The following is a 17,546-nucleotide window of genomic DNA, read 5'->3' as shown; positions in this document are numbered from 1 at the left end:
GAAGGAAGGAAGGAAGGAAGGAAGGAAGGAAGGAAGGAAGGAAGGAAAAACAACAAACCCTCACATTCAGGCAGCAGACACTGAGAGCTCACTAATCTCTTTGGTATTTTCCTGGCAATATTTTCACTGCTTTCTATGAGAAAGTTGTTCATTTTACTAGATGGCTTTCAAAGATGAGTTTTTCTGTGAGCATCACTTTATACCAATAGAGGAACCACTCAGATATTTGACCAAGACAAGCAGAGCTACTTAACATTTTCTCCTTGGCCAAGGTCAGTATATCCAGAGCAAGCCATAACAGCTTGCCAAAGAAGGGCTGCACACCCAGCAGCCATCTGTGTAAACTTATCTCATATCCTTACCTTAGTGTAGAGTCTTCCAGAGAAATGCTGAATTCAGTAGGCAGCAAATCATTAACAATCTAGCTATCTTCACCACCACTCTAATGGCATATAGGAGTCATGTCCTGAATCTTGATGTAGTCATTTAGTGAGGCACTGGCACAGGTTGCCCAGAGAGGTCGTGGATGCCCGTCCATGGAGATACCCAAGGTCAGGCTGGAGTGGCTCTGAACACCCTGATCAAGCTGTAGGCGTCTCTGTTCATTGCAGGGGAGTTGGACCAGATGGCCTCTAAGGGTCTCTTCCAACTCAAACAATTCTGTGATTCTATGATTCTATGATTTCTGATTTGCAATGGAGCAGAACAGGGGGGAAGAAAATCTCATCAGTCTGGATCCCGCTCTACCTTCCAGACATCTCCTTAACAGCAGAAACAGGCTGTACAGAGGAATAAAGAAAAGCAGCACACCAACTATATTACACAATAAGTATTTATTGCTATCAGCATATGGGAATGGCTGCACCAGCTTACACGAAAAAGAGATTTGGTGTTTCTCAGTTCCTTGAGGCCCAGCAGCGTCTACTGTTGGAGAGGGATTTGCCATCTACCTCTCAGGGATACATTTTGATAGACTGTGTCAAGGGAGACTGCTGAAAGTTGCCCATGCATAAGGTTCATACAGGGAGACAGAATGAAGTAGTGCAGAGGGAAGAAGATATGTGTGTATGTATTATATATATATCTATAAAGAAAAAGGCAAATCACCCTGAATGAAAAAAATGCTGTCCTATCTTCAATCCACCACTGAACAGCTTTATTTTTATTTCATAAAGTTCATCGCTTTGTTTGTTTTGGGGAGAAAATCTGACTGTTTAATTTCAAGCACAAAAGCTAAAGCATCAGGAAAAGGTTGACTTTTTTTGTTCAGTTTCACCAGAAATTCAATTGTAATAAAAACAATAAGAGATTTCCAATTCATTTTTTCACAGTCACTGAATGTGAACTGAAAGCACACAGATGGAAGGGCTCATCTAAAAGGTCTTCAAACACATTTCTGGGGATTTAAATGTTGATATTATACAGGCAAATTTTGTGGTAGAATAATAAGAAGAGTATACTGGGACGTGATTTCTAGCTATGTAATAGTATTTACAAAGGAAGCGGGTAACACAGAGTCTTCTCAACCATTCCTGGTGGCACTGAAAATCCCACTGAAGATAACAGAAAATCAACATTTTTGATGAGAGCAAGAAAGCTGATGCAATCCAGACAAGTGGAATAGCCTTTGTGTTTCAGCTGGCGAGGGAGACAATGGAAGATGGTCTTGGTGCAGATGTTCTTCTTCCCTTCTTCTTATACACCAGATTCTTTCTGCTGGGGGTTTTCAGAATGGTCAGATGATCAAAATAATAATCCCAGCCTTAGTATCTCCCAAAGAAACGGTTGTAGGCCATGGGAAATCCTATTTGGTCAGACAGATAGTCACAGGGAGGGTAGCTTTCACAACGCTCACGCATCTGCTCCATTGGGCTTTTGTAATACTCGGAGTACCTGGAGTGAACAAAGAGAAAAATGCTGTTCTGCACATTCAGTCAGTGGGGTTGGAGAGGTTTCACACTCAAACATTGAGAGGAGTGACTCCCCAGAGTGCTCCTGAAGGGGACATCTCACGGCGGGTTAAATATCTGCCTACTGGGGATAGATCTCCTTATCAATGCTGGGAGAAGTTGGAACTGAACCCAGTTGAATCAACTGCCCTTGAAGTTTCACCAGCAAAGGAGACCATAGAAGCACATATGATTTTTGTAGAGTTAGTTTTTTGCTTGATTTGTTGGGGTTTTTGTTTTGTTTTGTCTTTGTCCCCAACCCCAGCTATGTGGCAGTCTTTTAAAATATACATATATTATTTATTTTATAATTATTTTATTTTAGTATTTCTTGCTTATCTTAATCTGTGCTCAGTTTCTGCTCATTTTCCTGTTCTCCTTCAGTTTTCATAGTTTCCTCTCATCACCCTCACTTCTGCTGTAGACAGCAATCCTTTCCTTTTCACAGCTTTGTTTCACCATGCTGAGCACACCCAAATCTTTTAGTCTCAGCTACACACACTGGATGCCCTTCTCATCTCCTGTTGCAGACTTACTTAAGCTTTCCTGCACACACTGCTACAGGAAAAGACTTGAAAGTGTCACAAGCTATTACTTTATTTCTGTATTGGAAATTCCCTGCAGCACCCTTGAGTTCTAATTGTTGCATCTGTATTTCCAGACTAACCTTACCTTGTGATTGAATAACACAGCAAGCTCTCTCTACCTAAGTCCTTCCTCATGTATGCTTGTTGCAGAAACTACTTTTATGGTGACCCACCTGTACGGAGGCAGTCAGTACAGTTTCTCATCTGAATTTCATTTTGTTTTTAATCATTCCAGGTTTCAAGCGGAGTGACCTCTGCTACCCTACTATGATCCTCTTCTCTGTAGATGGGAACTCCCTGTTTTCTGTCATCCAAACAAAACCATCACCCTTCCAATCCAAAGACGTATTGAATAATAATTATTCTTGACACAGGCCTACATGAGACTGTGGCTTAACAATTGCTTCTAGGAAATATATGAAAAGCATTCTTGCTCAAATTTCTCCAAATGTTTTTATCTAGGATTTCTCCAAATCTCTCTGCCTAGATTGTAGAATGTCTTCGGTTGGAAGGGACCTTAAGATTGTTGAGCTCTAACCCCTGTGCCTCAGGCAGGGCTGCCACCCACCATATCAGTCTGCCTGAGCCCCATCCAAGCTGGCCTTGTACACCTCCAGGAATGGGGCATCCATGTCTTCTCTGGGAAATCTGTTCCAGTCCCTCACCACCCTCGAACAAATGGATATAATGCACAAATGGGCGCAGGTTTAGATTTAGCCTCACCACTGCACTGCACCTGGGCTGTAGCTCCTTTGTACGGAGGTTGAGGCAATGGTCAGGGATCTGTGATACTCACTATGCTGGAATTTGGATCTAATGTCTCCACAGGTTTGTGCAGCTTCTAACTTGTACCCTGCTGACCCCAGCTAGTGCTGTCTTTCTTCATGGGAGGGCATAACAAAGATCAGCAATGAACTCCTGAAGGAGTATTTGTGAAAAAAAGAACAATTGATCTATCAATGGCAGGTTCTTACTGCCTTTTTAATTCTAGGTATGATATGTAGATGTACAGCAAAGAATTGCTTTGCCACATCCCACCCCCTCTTCCAAAAAGTCATCTGGACTCCAACTCTCATCCTGGCTCACGTGATTTTACCATTCATACATGTCGAATCTCTTCTGCCTCTTCACAAAGGCATTGGCAACTTCCTTTTTAACTGTGATGCCTACCAAGAGAGAACACAGCAGATTAGAGATGTAGGGCCATGGTCTGTACAAATCAGAGACCAGCGTAGCCTCTGAAAAGTGATTGTTCTCTCTCTTCTCAAGCAGAAGACTGTTGCAGCTCATCCCAACTGCCAGTCCATTTTTCCCCACTCAGTTTTCCACTCAAAGCCATACAGTTTGGTTCCCCTCTCACCCCAACCTGCACATTTACGTGAAGAAAGGACTCTCTTAAATTCGATTCCCCTATCATGATATTAGTGCACAGCAAATGCTCAGTAGACAAAGTCATGACAGAATAAAATATGAATAAGGAGAAAATGAAGGGAACGGCATTCTGTGTCTCTAGATCAGTTAGTTTCAGAGTCTTGGCTTGCTTTCTCTCTCCTAGGTTTAGCCAGGTTCCCTTGTACAGGATATTGACTGCACAGAAATGGCCAAATAACAACCTGTCAGAAATCACCGCCTTTCCCTGAACGCTTTGGGTTTGTTTTTTTTTTTTCTCTTTCCCAGTTAATGTTTGTATTGGCTCACTGGAGAAACAACTTTCATGCTCACCAGCAGGAATGTCATCCTGCAAGGTGTGAAAAAGGAGACACAAGGAAGAACAAGGGAGATTTTCCATGCAGATTTCTGTCAGCTTGCTATGATACCTATGGACACTCCGAGGTATGCAGTTCCCTGCAGCATGGGCAACCCAATAGAAGAGGGACTGCAACCCCCAGCAGCTGCCAAGGAAGGTACTTGCTTTCAGATACAAAACTTTCTTCTCTGTTGTCCTATGCACTAGGCTGTCTGACCAACAGATCCAAAGACCACTGTTTGGAGGCCCTGAGTCAGGTTCTGCTCTTGTAAGAGGCTGAGGGCATAGCAGCCTCTTCAGAGAGGTTTCTGAGGCCAGCTCAGAGGAGCACAGAGGCTGGACACACTGCTCCTCCTACGTCACACTGTTTCATGAAAGGGAGATGCAATATGATTCTTGTTCATCCCTTGAACCCATCAAAGGGAAGAAAGGAAGAAGATATAGGAGAATGGAGCTAAGTGTCAGTCACAGCAATATACTCACTGGCAGCACTGGGAGATCCTGAGGGCTCTTTGGGATCTGCAAGACAGACAGATAGACAGGAACTTGCTTGTGCTGTCTGCTCTTCTGCTTCTCTCTCTAAGTGAATTGCTCTGCTTACTGAATAAATCCAGCTCTCTCTCTTTTCCAAAAGTTCGGTCCCTCCCAAAAAAGGTTTTATCAACACCCAGAATGTAGGGAAAGAATTATCCACCACCAAATTCACCTATTATGATCAGATGCATTTAATTTCATCTTTCTTATAACAAGATAAAAATGACACAGTAACCATACAGCACAGTGGAAACTTGAGGCAGACCTTCCTTTTCCTCCCTCCTCATCCTTGCTAAGAGCAGGGACAGCAGGAGGGAAGGGAGCATTTCAGCAAAACCCTAGATTTGGACAGGACCAGAAGATCATAGAATCATATTATTATTTGAGTTGGAAGGGATCCTTAAAGGCCATTTGGTCCAATTCCTCTGCAATGAACAGGGACACCCACAGCTCGATCAGGGTGCTCAGAGCCCTCCCAGGCTGACCTTGGGTGTTTCCAAAGATGAGACATCCACCACCTCTCTGGGCAATCTGTGCCAGTGCCTCATTATCCTTATTGTAAAAAATTTCTTCCTTATATTCAATCTAAATCTCCCCTCTTTTAATTTGAAACAATTTCCCCTTGTCCAGTCACAACAGACCCTGCTAATGAATCTGTTCCCTTCTTTCTCACAGCCCCCCTTTAGATAGCTGACTGTCTCTTCTATCTTTGGAGATAGAGATTTCCCTGACAGAAATCGCAAGATATTGACAACAAAGAGAATTAGGGCCAAAAATTAGGATAAACTCTACACTTTGCTACACTCTTCACACACTATTTCTGTTTTCAGTCCTAATTGTAATCCTAATCCTTAATATCCCCTGCAAGCATCCAAACAAATTTTCTTCTAACACACATGGTAGGTCTCCTTTTCATCTTGGTTTTCCCACACAGGAAAAGTTCACAAGTTTTTTCTCCCACTATTTCATCAGGTATTTGGCATGAGTGTGCTTACAGGCAGAGAAAGAGCTGTGGAGACCAAAAAAAAAAACCAAAAAACAACAACAACAAAAAACAACCAACAAGCTAAACAAAACTGTGCTTAAACAAAGACTTTGTGTGAGAAGAGTTGTTTGTAGTTCTATTTTTAAGCAATGCATACATTCCTTGGATTTCAAAAATAAAAATAAAAATTAGAAGTTACCCCAAGGCTGTTAAACAATCTGGAACGTAGTAACAACTAACAAAAAAAGCAGAGATACACTCAGCAGTGAGAAAGTGAGCAAGAGACTGACAGAAGAAAAACACAGATCAAACAAAATATATTTGCCAGTACTGAATCATGACACGTCTGATGCAGAAACTCAACACTGAATGAGATAATACAGGCAGACAGGGCCCCTTCTTACTTGGCTTCTCTTTTCCTGCAGCAGAAACACTTGCTGTTTCTCATCTTCCCACCCTTCCCTCTCCATGAACTCTTGTGCTAAACACTGCATTGATCTCTCTTGATCATAATGTCACCATGCCTAAATCCTCTTCAAATGTGATATGCTCTTATTCAATGGGACAACTCCCATTCTTTTTGTAAATATCAATAGGTGGTTTTTTTCCCCTCCAGAGTTCTCCCCATTCCACATTTTTCAGCAGGTGAAGACTTGACTCAGTGCATATCTCTGCGATTTTACAACACTTCAGTGCTGGCAGGAATAAAGTCTCCTGTTCTTGACACAGCTCTGCCCTGCAACTCACCCTGATGACCCAAAATTGAAGACCCAGCATGCCTTTGCCAGTTCATCTAATTGCCAAACTGGTTTCACACTTCAGTATGTCAAAATGTTGGAATTCTCTGCTGCAGTTCAGAGATGGAAATGCCTATGTTTTTGACCAACGGAAGAAAGAACCCAGTAGCAGATAAGGCTGTCTATCCCCAAATCCCTCTGATTTACTACTATGGTACAGCCTCCCAGACTAAGATAGAGCAGTGTTTTCAAGGAAGATGTCCCTTTCCTTACCTTTCTCACAGCAGCAGTGCACTGCCAGGGCCAGAGTCAAGATCATTGGTGTCAGTAGCTTCCTCATGTCTGCTTTGCCTTTGCTGCTCTCCCTACACTCAGAGTGTTCTTGGAGGCTACTGAGGCACTCTGGAGTCAGCTTTTGAGCATCGTTTTATATCCGGTAATTGCCTGGAAAGATCAAGGCTCTGGCTTGTGTTCCTGAGTCTGAGCTCCAAAACAAAGCCTGTCCTTCGGGCCACAAAAGATTGGGTCCTGGCAGCCATTTGGACATCCATCTTGGGACTCATGGCTTTTCCAGAAGATTTTATCTGATATTTTGAATAGGTTTGTTGAAGAAAAACAACTGGATAAAAAATCACTTTTATTGTAAACATAGAAGTGATTCAGCTTCCTGAAGGAAAGCCAGAAGAGAGACCAGCACATCCAGAAGTGAAGCAGATGCTTTGGTGTGATGGGACTCTCCCATGTGGAAAATGAGTCTGAACCTGATGGTGACCTTTTTCCCCAACCACACTCATACCTCTAAAGGAAAAGGCACCCATAAAATGTTTTTCATAGGGCAAATATACAGTAGGTTTTCACTTCAGACAGTTTCAACAAACCTTTGAAGAGATTTGAGATGTTTATAGTATTGGGATCTTTGATAGATAGTGAGGTGGAACCTTTCTTTTTTCTTCCTGGAAACCTTCCCAATTTGGTGGCGAATGCCTTGGCTTCTCTTGTCTCAACATCAAATAAGCCTCAATACTCCAGAGGTGTTGTACTCTTCAGAACTTGGGTGACTATGGTTACTTGGTACATCAAGAGGCGCATGCTGGGAACAGGCGTTTGCCAGGCCCTGACCCAAAGCAAGGACTGTGCTCCTGACAGCTCATGTCAGCATGTTCCCCAAGCAGTGATGGTGTTTGCAAAGCCCCGTGTGTGTGGAAGTATCCCTGCTGTACCTGCTCAGATCCATTGAGGAGCATCCAGAGCCTGCACTGCTTGTAGTACTGATAGCCAACCAACAATTCAATCCATCAACCAACCAATCATGTATTCGAAATAACCTCAGGCTGTTTTTTTGTCTCTCCAGTTCAGCAGAATTTTAGTGAGTATCGTAGCTCTGTATTAAATGCTGAATTGTCATCGGGTATGGCCTGCACTATGGTGACATTTCAGCTTATGGCTGAATGACATTTATTCAAAGTCAGACAACAGACAGTGCTCCTGCACACACACAATATATCAAAACCTCCTCTTCCTCCTCTACTGAGATGCTTTTTTTCTACCGATAACCCATATTCCCATATTCTACTATGCCAGCCAAGTTCCCAAAGCTACATCCCACACAGCACATGGATCACATCTTCCTTCACCTCGTGTTTGGTTCTCCACAGCCCCGCACACAGAGTTACATAACTAAAAGGCTCCCAAGGGCAGTCACCTCCACTGGAGATTCTGCTGATCATTATAAACACAGTCTTTCATCTTACATAGAAATCAGAGAAATTTCAGGATTAAAAAATATGTGTAGCTTTTCTGCAGTCCAGGACAGACTGAATATATATACTAACGACATCCAGAAGAAGTGTCTTGCAGAGCAACAGTTTAAAAATAAATAAATATCAACAGCAATAGGTATCTTAGGAAAGGATAAGCAAAAGAAAGCTTGAAAGAGTATAAATACACAATTGTAATCATGCAAACAGCCTAACCTTTCTTCCTAGCTTTTTCGAAGCTTTTTAACCTGTATTTAGTCTCTCAAGCATGTTTGATTATCATTTACATTAATGAAAACCCTCTGAAAACTGATATTATTCATTATTTATTCGGGTAAACTGGAGGTTGGAAGTGCTAGATATTTTTGGACGCAGACCCAGACAGCAATAGCCCCATGCATTCTGTTTTGGTGGTGTCACGGTGTCAAGACAAACCCAAACACTGCAGACTTGTTGACTTTGGTGATCTTAATACTCAACTCTTTAGGAACATGCAGAACAAATGAGAGTGCAAATATACCTAATCTGAGCAGTGTTTTTTCACAACACTCATTTCTCTCTCACTTTTTCCTTTGGACAAAACCTCAGCAACTGTCAGGGTGGAGTTTCCTATCAGAAGTGTTTTCAATAAATAAATCTGTTTTCTTCCCAAAGATTCATCTGCCAAGTTGGCGAAACCACAAAGCATATTTCTGAAAAGATGTATGTTTCCACTCTGGAAGGTAGATTTGGCTCTACATTTAATTTCATAGAATATTCAACAATTTGATACTTCATACCTTATAGACTTTGACAGTGTGCTGTCATATTTCCCATTTCTCTAATTTGCAGGTCACTGGGGAAACCTGAAGATGTGCAAAATGAAACAAGCTGTGCTGAGCTGAGATTGAGGATTTTACACCTGCACACCCCGCACTGATGGGTATCCAAAGAGCTGTGGCTGCATCCTGCTGCCTCCCAGACAGCAGAATAGATGGGTGGGAGCTGTTGTCTGTTGCTGTCTGTTGTTCTGGCTGTTGTCCCTGGTGCCACTGGGTGACAGAGAGAGTGACTACCAAGAAGGAGACCCACTGCCTCCTTCAGTCACTTGCCACTCCCAGAGGCCCATTGTATGACCTCCTCACCACACAGGACAGGACTTGCTCCTTGCTCCTCAGATCTGAATCTCTCGTTTGTCCCTTGCCTTTTCATAGAATGATTTGACTCCCAGCTATCCTCGCCCTCATGGGTTCAGAGAGACACAAGAGGGAACAAAAAGTACAAGGGAATACAGTGTTCTATTTTGGGCCCCTTTCTACAAGAAATACATCAAGGCAGTGGAGAATGTCCAGAGTACAGCAATGAAGCTGCGAAGAATCTGGAGCACAAGTCTTATGAAGAGTGGCTAAGGGAACTGGGGTTGCTCAGTCTGGAGAAGAGGAGGCTCAGGAAAGGCCTTATCACTCTCTACAACAATCTGAAAGGAGGTGGTAGAGAGGTGGTGTTGGCCTCTTCTCCCAGGTAACAGCAATAGGACAAGAGGAAATGGCCTCAAGTTGCACCAGGGGAGGTTCAGATTGGATATCAGTAAAACCTTCTTCGAAAGAGCGATGATGCACTGGAACAGGCTGCCCTGGGAGGTGTTGAAACAACTGTTTCTGAAGGTGTTCAAGAACAGGGCAGATGTCACACTGAGAGAAATGGTCTAGTGCAGTCACAGGCATGGGTTGATAATTGGACTCAATGATCCTACTGGTCCTTCCAACCCTAATGATTCTACAATTCAAACTGATTTTCTGTGTTAACAAGGAGAATTTATGTCTGCATTCTTGGTTTTATCTGAAGAAATAAAAAATAATAATTTCCATATAATATTTCAAAGTAAAAGGCTAACGCTAAAGTTTTCTGGAAGAAAGGAGATAAAATAGCACTCCTAATGAAAATATGAATAAAATCTGGGCCACGTGCTCCTTTCTGCAGAAGCACCATATACCAGGATCGAAGGGTGGCTGGGAGAACAAGGTGCCATTGGCAGGTTTTTTTCTGTCACTAGTTTTCATACCAACTTTGTCTTTAGGATTAAACAGACACTTGGATGTTGTTTACTCAAGTGAGGAAATCTCGAAGAGATTTTGTTTTCAACAAGTGCATCTCACCCTGCCTTCTGAACACCAGACCATTTTAAAATGTCCTAAGGCTGGGAACTGAAATTTGCTAGTGATGTCTAAAATAAGTCAGCTGTAGGCCCCGGAGCAAAATAATTGTACATTCTTTTAAACCTCATGTGACTGTGTGGTAAGGTTGTTTCCATTATGGTTGTTTCCATTATCTGCACCAGGTTCTATGATAAAGAAACTCAGCTTCTTCATGAAAAGTCATCCCCTAAAATACTGTGAGTCATGAGATGATAGTGTCAAACCAGCAGTTTATTGTGCAGCAAACACCCACATCCTGAACTCTCTCTGATCTCTACTACATCAGCTCAGCGCTAATTAACACAATGTAGGAATCCATGGCTACATGGGAGAGAAGCAGCAGGCAGGATAACATACAGGGACACAAGCAACTGAATATGTTTCAGAGCTATTGCTTTTCCTAGGAGGTTACCCTGAGGTCCAAGCCCCAGGGTGGGGACAGATCATCTTTACTTATTCCTCCTCCTCCCAAAATAGTGCCTGTAAGCAGCAGGATAGCCATGGTTAAGAGCATACTGTTCACACAGGTAGAAGTCCTCACAGATCTCCCTCTGACGTTCCTGAGGTGCCTTATTGCGTTCCCTGATCCTGCAAAAGAAAAAAATTAGGGGTGTTATCTTAAATATCTGTCTATGGCCCTTTTCTGCCTTACCAGGTCTAAGGGTCCATCCCAGCCTCTACCACCAAGACCATGGCATTACAGTGTTCACCGTACTCAGGGTGTCAGTGTGACTACAGCAGGTGTGGTTGCCCCCCTATGTAACCTTTTACTTCATGGCTAAGTAGGGTGGTGGGGATAAGAGGCTGGCTCCTGTCTCGGCCCGTTGCTGCAGGAGTAGTCCCCCAGTCAGATCCCTCCAGCTCTTCTCTGCTCTTCCCTAACCCCACACATGAAAATAGGAGAGCAAGAAGCTTCCTGCTAAGGGCTATCTGAGACTGATGATAGGGTTTCCCTTCTGTGCCTCAGCCCTTATTTTCACAAGCCCTGCATAAGATGTAAAACAGCCTATATCTGCGTTCTACAGATGAGGAAAAGAAGCTCACCAAAGGCTTTGCAATTTAGAAGAATTTATGCAAATAATGCACAAGTCTTGAGGACTGGAACAAGATCTCAAACTGAGCTTCCCTTCTGTCTGGCCCACACTGATTCCTTCTCCTTTTGCTACTCCTTCCTTCAGACAAATTTAAAAAGAACTCCTCCAGTGCAGAACATGCCCTTGAATGCACGGACTCACTCTGCTTTCTGAGAGGTGTTCAGGAACAATATGGATGTAGTACTGAGGGACATGGTTAGTGGGCATGGTGGGGATGGGCTGATGGTTGGCCTAGATTACCCCAGTGATCTTTGCAACCTTAATGATTCCATGGTTCATTCTCCCAGGGTTGGCTCAAGCAGAAAGGGGGACTAAGGCTTCTGAGAAGTCACTGTGGCTTCTCCCCTGGTACTAGCCTATCACTGGGAAAGAGATACCTCTCCATGCTCCCACCCTCAGTGTTCTGATGCCATAACGTACCTCTCCTGAAGAACAGCTCTTAGTCCTGTGTCATCTCGTATGAAGCCATTGGCCCTTTGCCTGTTAAGGAAGGGGTCTGGAGAAGGCGAGAGGTGGTTCAGAGTAGATAAATACTTTTAGCAAGACCTGATTTCCACAAAGGCCTCTCCCGCATTTGTGACCATCTCCTTGTCTGCCCTCCCACACACAGTGAGACCCAGGACCTTCTAATATTCTCTCCTGCCTGCCCTGCTGGCTCATTGACAAGCTCTCCCTCTGCAAATGCAATCTCTATGGAAGCACACACACTGCTTTTGTTCTCCTGTTACTCAAGCCACCCTGGGGAAAGCTGCTGCCATAGCCCCCTCTGACTGGGTGGAGCTGGGACAAGAGGTAGGTGCCAAGTGGCACAGACCAAGGGGAGGTCTGGGCGCACACAGTAGAATTAGCAGGATTGTGAAGCTATGATGGAAAACAGGAAGGGCCTGAACAAGTTTATCTGCCTCCAAGGTTAGGCAATCACAGTGCAAAGGTCTCTGCAGAAATTTTGAAGTGAGGGGCCTGAAAGTGCCTTCTGTCCTTGCTGAGGAACAGCACAGTCCTATTGTAGCATGGAGGAGTCTTAGGCTTTGGCTCCCACTTGTGTTTCTGACTAGCTGCTTTGTGAAGTCATTCTCCCAGATGGTTCAGTTTCTTTTTAGCTTTGAACTCTCTGCTCGTTCCTAAGTGACTCTCCACCCTCACATGCTTCTCCTGCGACACTAACTTCTTCTTCCAGAACAAGGATCCCTCCTGCCCACACATCCCACCTGCTTTTTCCAAGGTGCAGAGAGTTGTGTTCTTCCCATCCTTGCATAGGATCAACCCATATTACTGGCTTCTGCATTACCCTCCTGAGCTTTTTGAGCAATATCCTTTTCTGGTACCATTCAACCTGATTTAGGTACATGCAACAGGGATCTGAACTCATGTCTCTGTGTTTTCCAGTTTTTATTATATTCATTGCAAAGCACAGCAGTTGCAATTGTGCCCAAACATGTGAACTCCATTTTAATCTTCTTCCTGTTTATCCTGACACTCTGTAACGCATTAAATTTAGTATCCCTGGACTGAGAGGTTCTGTCTATTTAATCCCCAAAGTAAAGTACAAGGAAATGGCCTTGGAGATGTCTGTGGTGCACTTTGAATTCAAGAAAATAGTAAAGCAGTCTTACTGAGATACTCATGGGATTCCATGCTCTCATGGGACTCTGGGGAAAGAAAGAGTACAACATGTGTAAGTCACATGAAATTCACTGTTTTTTAGACCAGAAGAACACATTTGCAGGGTTAAAGGTGAATGTAACACAACAGAACAGACCCAAAGATGTCTGCAGCATTGGAGTCATTGCTCCACCCAGTAAAAGAAGCTTACCTACCATAGCAAGTAGCAGCCATGACCAAGACGGCCAGGAGCACAGGGACGACCAGAGCACGCATTGTGCAAGGACTCTCTCACTGTCTCTCTTGCTGTGCCTCACTCTCTTCCCACTGAAGGCAGACAGAGCCTTCCTGCAAAATTAGCAGTGGAATGTTTATTATGAAAACAGATCTAGGAGGGATGAAAGAACCTGAGGAAGGCAACTGCTGGTCGGTACGCATGCTATATGGAGCCATTACAACACAGCTTCTATTAGCAGATTGAGTCAGGCTTCAGTAAGGAGGGAGCATACCTCTTCCTCTCTTGGTTTAGGGACAGATGCCATAATTCACAGGCAAGCATGTCCCAGCACTCCACACTCAGGAACCAGCCGCAAGTGGAAGGAATTCCAGGGGCTGCCAGGGGCCCGCAGGGAGAGGTGTGTGCTGATCCCAAATGTACGTTTGTCTTTCATATTTTACTTTTGATCAACTCTCATTGCCCTCGCCATCCTCTGTCTGGATAAATAGAGCCCAGACTGTCCTGGCAGCTCTGCTGGGGGAGATGTAGGGAATAAGGCACCAGGCACTTCCCCTACATTCAGCTGCCCCTTCCTCCAGGTCCCAATGCCCTCCCAGCCTGAAGGATGCTGGAGCAAGAAGTCAGCACTGCAAGCAGTGATACAGAAGGATTCCTTCTGCTGAAAGGACCATGATATTTGAGACAATAGCAGCACCTAAAGTGCTATCTCAGCGCTCTTCACCGTGATCCTGCACTGCTCTTCTAGTCCAAGGGTCAACATCTTTCTGAAAGGAGATGTGTTTCAGGACTGCTGTCACCAGCAGCCTTTGTCCCACTGGATACCAAATTCAGAAGTCATAGAATCATAGGATTGATTAAGTTAGAAGGGACCTTTAAAAGCCATCCGGTCCAACTCCCCTGCAATGAACAGGGACACTATAGCTAAATCCAGGTGCTCAGTGCCCCTCCAGCCTGACCTTGAATGTCTCCAGGGATAGGGCATCCATCACCTCTCTGGGTGGCCAGTGGAATGCTTTTCAGGCAGGACTTATCTCCCAGGCCAGCAGTCTCTGGGATCATTACTTCACCTGCTAGCACCAAAGGAGCATGTCTGGGACCAATGTTATGGGCAGCGGTGATGGACATAAGGTGGCAGTTTGACTTTCCAGCTCTGTGGTACAATAAGAGGGAATTAAATGGGAAGGGGGCGGGGAGGGTAGTTTTTACAGAGATGGCTGTTGGATGAAAAGAAAAGGGGAGTGGTTACCAGAGGCAAGGCAGTGAGGAGAGGTGGGTACTCAGTGACTGCCAGCATTCCCATGGCAGCAGTGGGGCTGGGACTGTGCAAGCCGCAAAGTGCAGCTCAGTCCCCCACCATCAGCACCTTCTATATTATCCACATCATGCCCATTCGGTGCTCAGCCTAAAATCAGGGTGAAAATCAGGCTGTGCCTAAAAGAAATCTGCTCTGGGAGAACTGAGACTTGTCTTCTGTCCCTGTGCCCCGCCACTCTGGTCTCTTTAAGGGAATTCTCTGCTCTAGGATTGTTTGCATTCCTTGGAGCCCGGAGTTTTTGAGTTAGTGCTGAATGTGGATTTTGTAGGTTTCCTGAATGTTCTGTACAGCCTGTCAGCTCTGCGAACTGCCAAGAAATGTAGGCTTGAGGGACAGAACCTAGCAGGAGAACTGTGGGGCACAGGGAAGAAGGTACTGAGAGTACTTCGGAATGAAAGTGATGCTACACACTGGGAAACTACAACAGACTTTTCAGCCAAACTGTCTTTATTTACCTATCTTCACTCAGGGCAGAGCCCTCTACTCTCTGGAATACTCCACTACAATTTCAGAATCTCACAGATCCCTGGAGTATCTCATGCAATCTCCGCAGGAGAAATGCTGCAAACATCCTTTAACTCAAATGTTTAATTTTTCTCCATAAAAGCAATGCATTTTCCAAGGGATCAATGAACGTTCTGGCTCTATACCAAAAACTTGACTTCAGGGAGCATTTTACCCTGGAAAGAATGATCTCCTGTTCACTCCGCCTGCACCCTGGATTTTCCAGCACACACCTCCTCTCCCCAGCATCACTGAGCTGCCCCACATGTAGTACATGGTGTGGCACTGTGAGCCCTCCTTTCTTTCTAGTAGCATCCACTGGTTAGAACTACAGAAAGAGAAGGTGAGATGAACCACCAGCAAATGCCTGAGGGATTTCCACAGTTCCCCCAAAAAAGGATATTCAGAAAAGCAGCCCTCTGTCCCGTTTCCTGCTGAAATGGAGAACCACAGTTTTACACAAGACACAGCAACCACTCCTAGCAGTTTGCAGCTGTGAAGCCTCAGAAAGGCATTATAGCAAGCAGCCATCCAGGCAAAGCGAGGCAGCCCCTGCGTACTCACAGAGCCGTTCTTTCCAGCCAGCCTGCAGCTCGTCCAAGGGGCAGCTCTTCCAGCGTCCTGGGCCCTGCATGGAAAAAGAAGGGCCTTTTATTTATTAGCATTGATGAGTGACTCCTCCCCCTTCTGTTTCCCACTCTCGATCCACCCTCAAGCTTCCACCTTCTCAGTCAAAACACCTTCAGCCCTCAGCCAGGAAATAAAAACTTCAAGCCAATAGCGAGAGGAGGGAACCAGAGCAGGCACTGAGGGTGAGGGAGGCACAGCCCAGGCTGCCTTTCTGCACCCGTAAACAGAGGTCCAAGGACAAGCTTAGTCTCCCTCTTTTCTATGCCCACCCTGAGCAAAACCATGGTGCTGGCTAGGGCACCTGTTGATCCGTAGGGAGCAGGAGGCCTTCTCCCATTTCCTTTCATGCTCTTTTTGCAGCTGGTGCCCCCTCCTCCAGAACCACAACAGAGCTAGACTAGCCATTGCAAAACCCAGGACGGGTGCTGGCTGGGTTGGGATACTGGAGTCCTGGTTTCCTGGCTCTGTAAACACACCCAAGATACCCAGGTCAGGCGCCCATGTGCACCACACCAGGATGCCAAGCCTATGCACGAACCCATGCCAGCAGTGCTCCAGCTCAGCCAAGCTCCATATCCCTCCTGTGCTGAGGACTCCATGTCTGGACACTGTGCTCAGGTGAGGTCTTACCAGCACAGAGCAGAGGGGCAGGATCACCTCCCTCACCCTGCTGGCTATGCTACTTTTGATGCAGCCCAATCCATGGTTGGCTTTCTGGGCTGTGAGGGCACACTGCTGGCTCCAGTTTTGACTGTGGAAAGTTCAGACCTGTCTGTGGCACAATGGTACCACATTATGTGTGTCTTTGCACAAGCAAGAGACTGACGGAGACTGAGAACAGAAACCCGACATGGAAATTCCTGGTTTGGAATCATGCCATTACTGCTACAGACAGCTTGCAAAGCATTAAGGTGATGCAGGAAGGAAAGCTCTGCCCTGATCTCTGAAATGTCAGAGGAGAGCTGGAGCTCTGTCTTCTTATTTAATTCTTGCCAGTACAAGGGAGAAGGAGTAAAATGTTCCCTGTATATCCTGAGGGTATTGGAGTCATTGTCACAAACTACCTCTGAAAAGCAGTGGAAAGAGCAGAACATCTTTTGTGCTCCCTCTACTGCCTCTCAGGTACTGCTGAATATTCAGCCCTGTGCTACACAGCACCCTGAGGGAAACTGAGGCATAGAAGTTCTGATTGTTCACACAAAGTGATAAGGGAACATCAGTGGAAGGGATGACTGAGAGTTCCTAGAGAAGGAGAGGAAAAAAGGGCTGTTTTGAAAATAGAGAAGTAAAGGAACAGCTCATTGAGCTCAATGAAAAGATAGACTTTGTTTTCAATGAGTGTGCTGCAGTAAGCACTAGGAAGGTAGAATTATTTAAGCCACTCTGATTGCCTCTAGGAAGGCTTTGGCACTTGCTGAGCACTACATCAGGGAAATAAACTCCACCAGCTCCATTGCATTCATGGCATTTCAAACGTGAGTTCCAAACCCAGGATGCCCAGAGTACCAAGAACTGAACACACTGATCTGGACAGCCCTTTCCAAGCTCACTCCCATGTTTCAGGATGTAAGTTAGTCAGCCACCACATGGGCTACGGCTTAGTGATTTCTCAACGTGATAAACAAGTGCTTTTTGGAACAACTAGTTCTACAGCACATGAGAAAACAAGACTTTATTTTTACTTTTTCATTTA

General features: G+C 44.8%; 2 protein-coding genes across 2 annotated transcripts; both read right to left on the bottom strand.

The window, feature by feature from the left end:
* Positions 1 to 814: 814 nt before the first annotated feature.
* LOC122190185 (osteocalcin-like) lies at positions 815 to 6,967 on the bottom strand. The gene is made up of 4 exons (XM_042889988.1): positions 6,813 to 6,967; positions 4,767 to 4,802; positions 3,633 to 3,702; positions 815 to 1,893 (listed from the first exon to the last, which is right to left on the bottom strand). Exons 1-4 carry the CDS (start codon positions 6,877 to 6,879, stop codon positions 1,764 to 1,766), a joined length of 303 nt encoding a protein of 100 aa, XP_042745922.1. The 5' UTR covers positions 6,880 to 6,967; the 3' UTR covers positions 815 to 1,763.
* Positions 6,968 to 10,680: 3,713 nt separating this feature from the next.
* On the bottom strand, positions 10,681 to 15,887 carry LOC122190184 (matrix Gla protein). Its single transcript, XM_042889987.1, has 5 exons — positions 15,788 to 15,887; positions 13,382 to 13,514; positions 13,178 to 13,213; positions 11,985 to 12,060; positions 10,681 to 11,058 (listed from the first exon to the last, which is right to left on the bottom strand). Exons 2-5 carry the CDS (start codon positions 13,440 to 13,442, stop codon positions 10,920 to 10,922), a joined length of 312 nt encoding a protein of 103 aa, XP_042745921.1. The 5' UTR covers positions 13,443 to 13,514; positions 15,788 to 15,887; the 3' UTR covers positions 10,681 to 10,919.
* Between the last annotated feature and the right edge of the window lie 1,659 nt (positions 15,888 to 17,546).

This window comes from Lagopus leucura, unplaced genomic scaffold (genome assembly GCF_019238085.1).
Source record: "Lagopus leucura isolate 7727_CA_CO unplaced genomic scaffold, USGS_WTPT01 Super-Scaffold_100159, whole genome shotgun sequence".
NCBI classification, from domain to species: Eukaryota; Metazoa; Chordata; class Aves; order Galliformes; family Phasianidae; genus Lagopus; species Lagopus leucura.
Note: the sequence above shows the minus strand (reverse complement) of the source record. Positions and strands in the feature narration are given on the sequence as shown.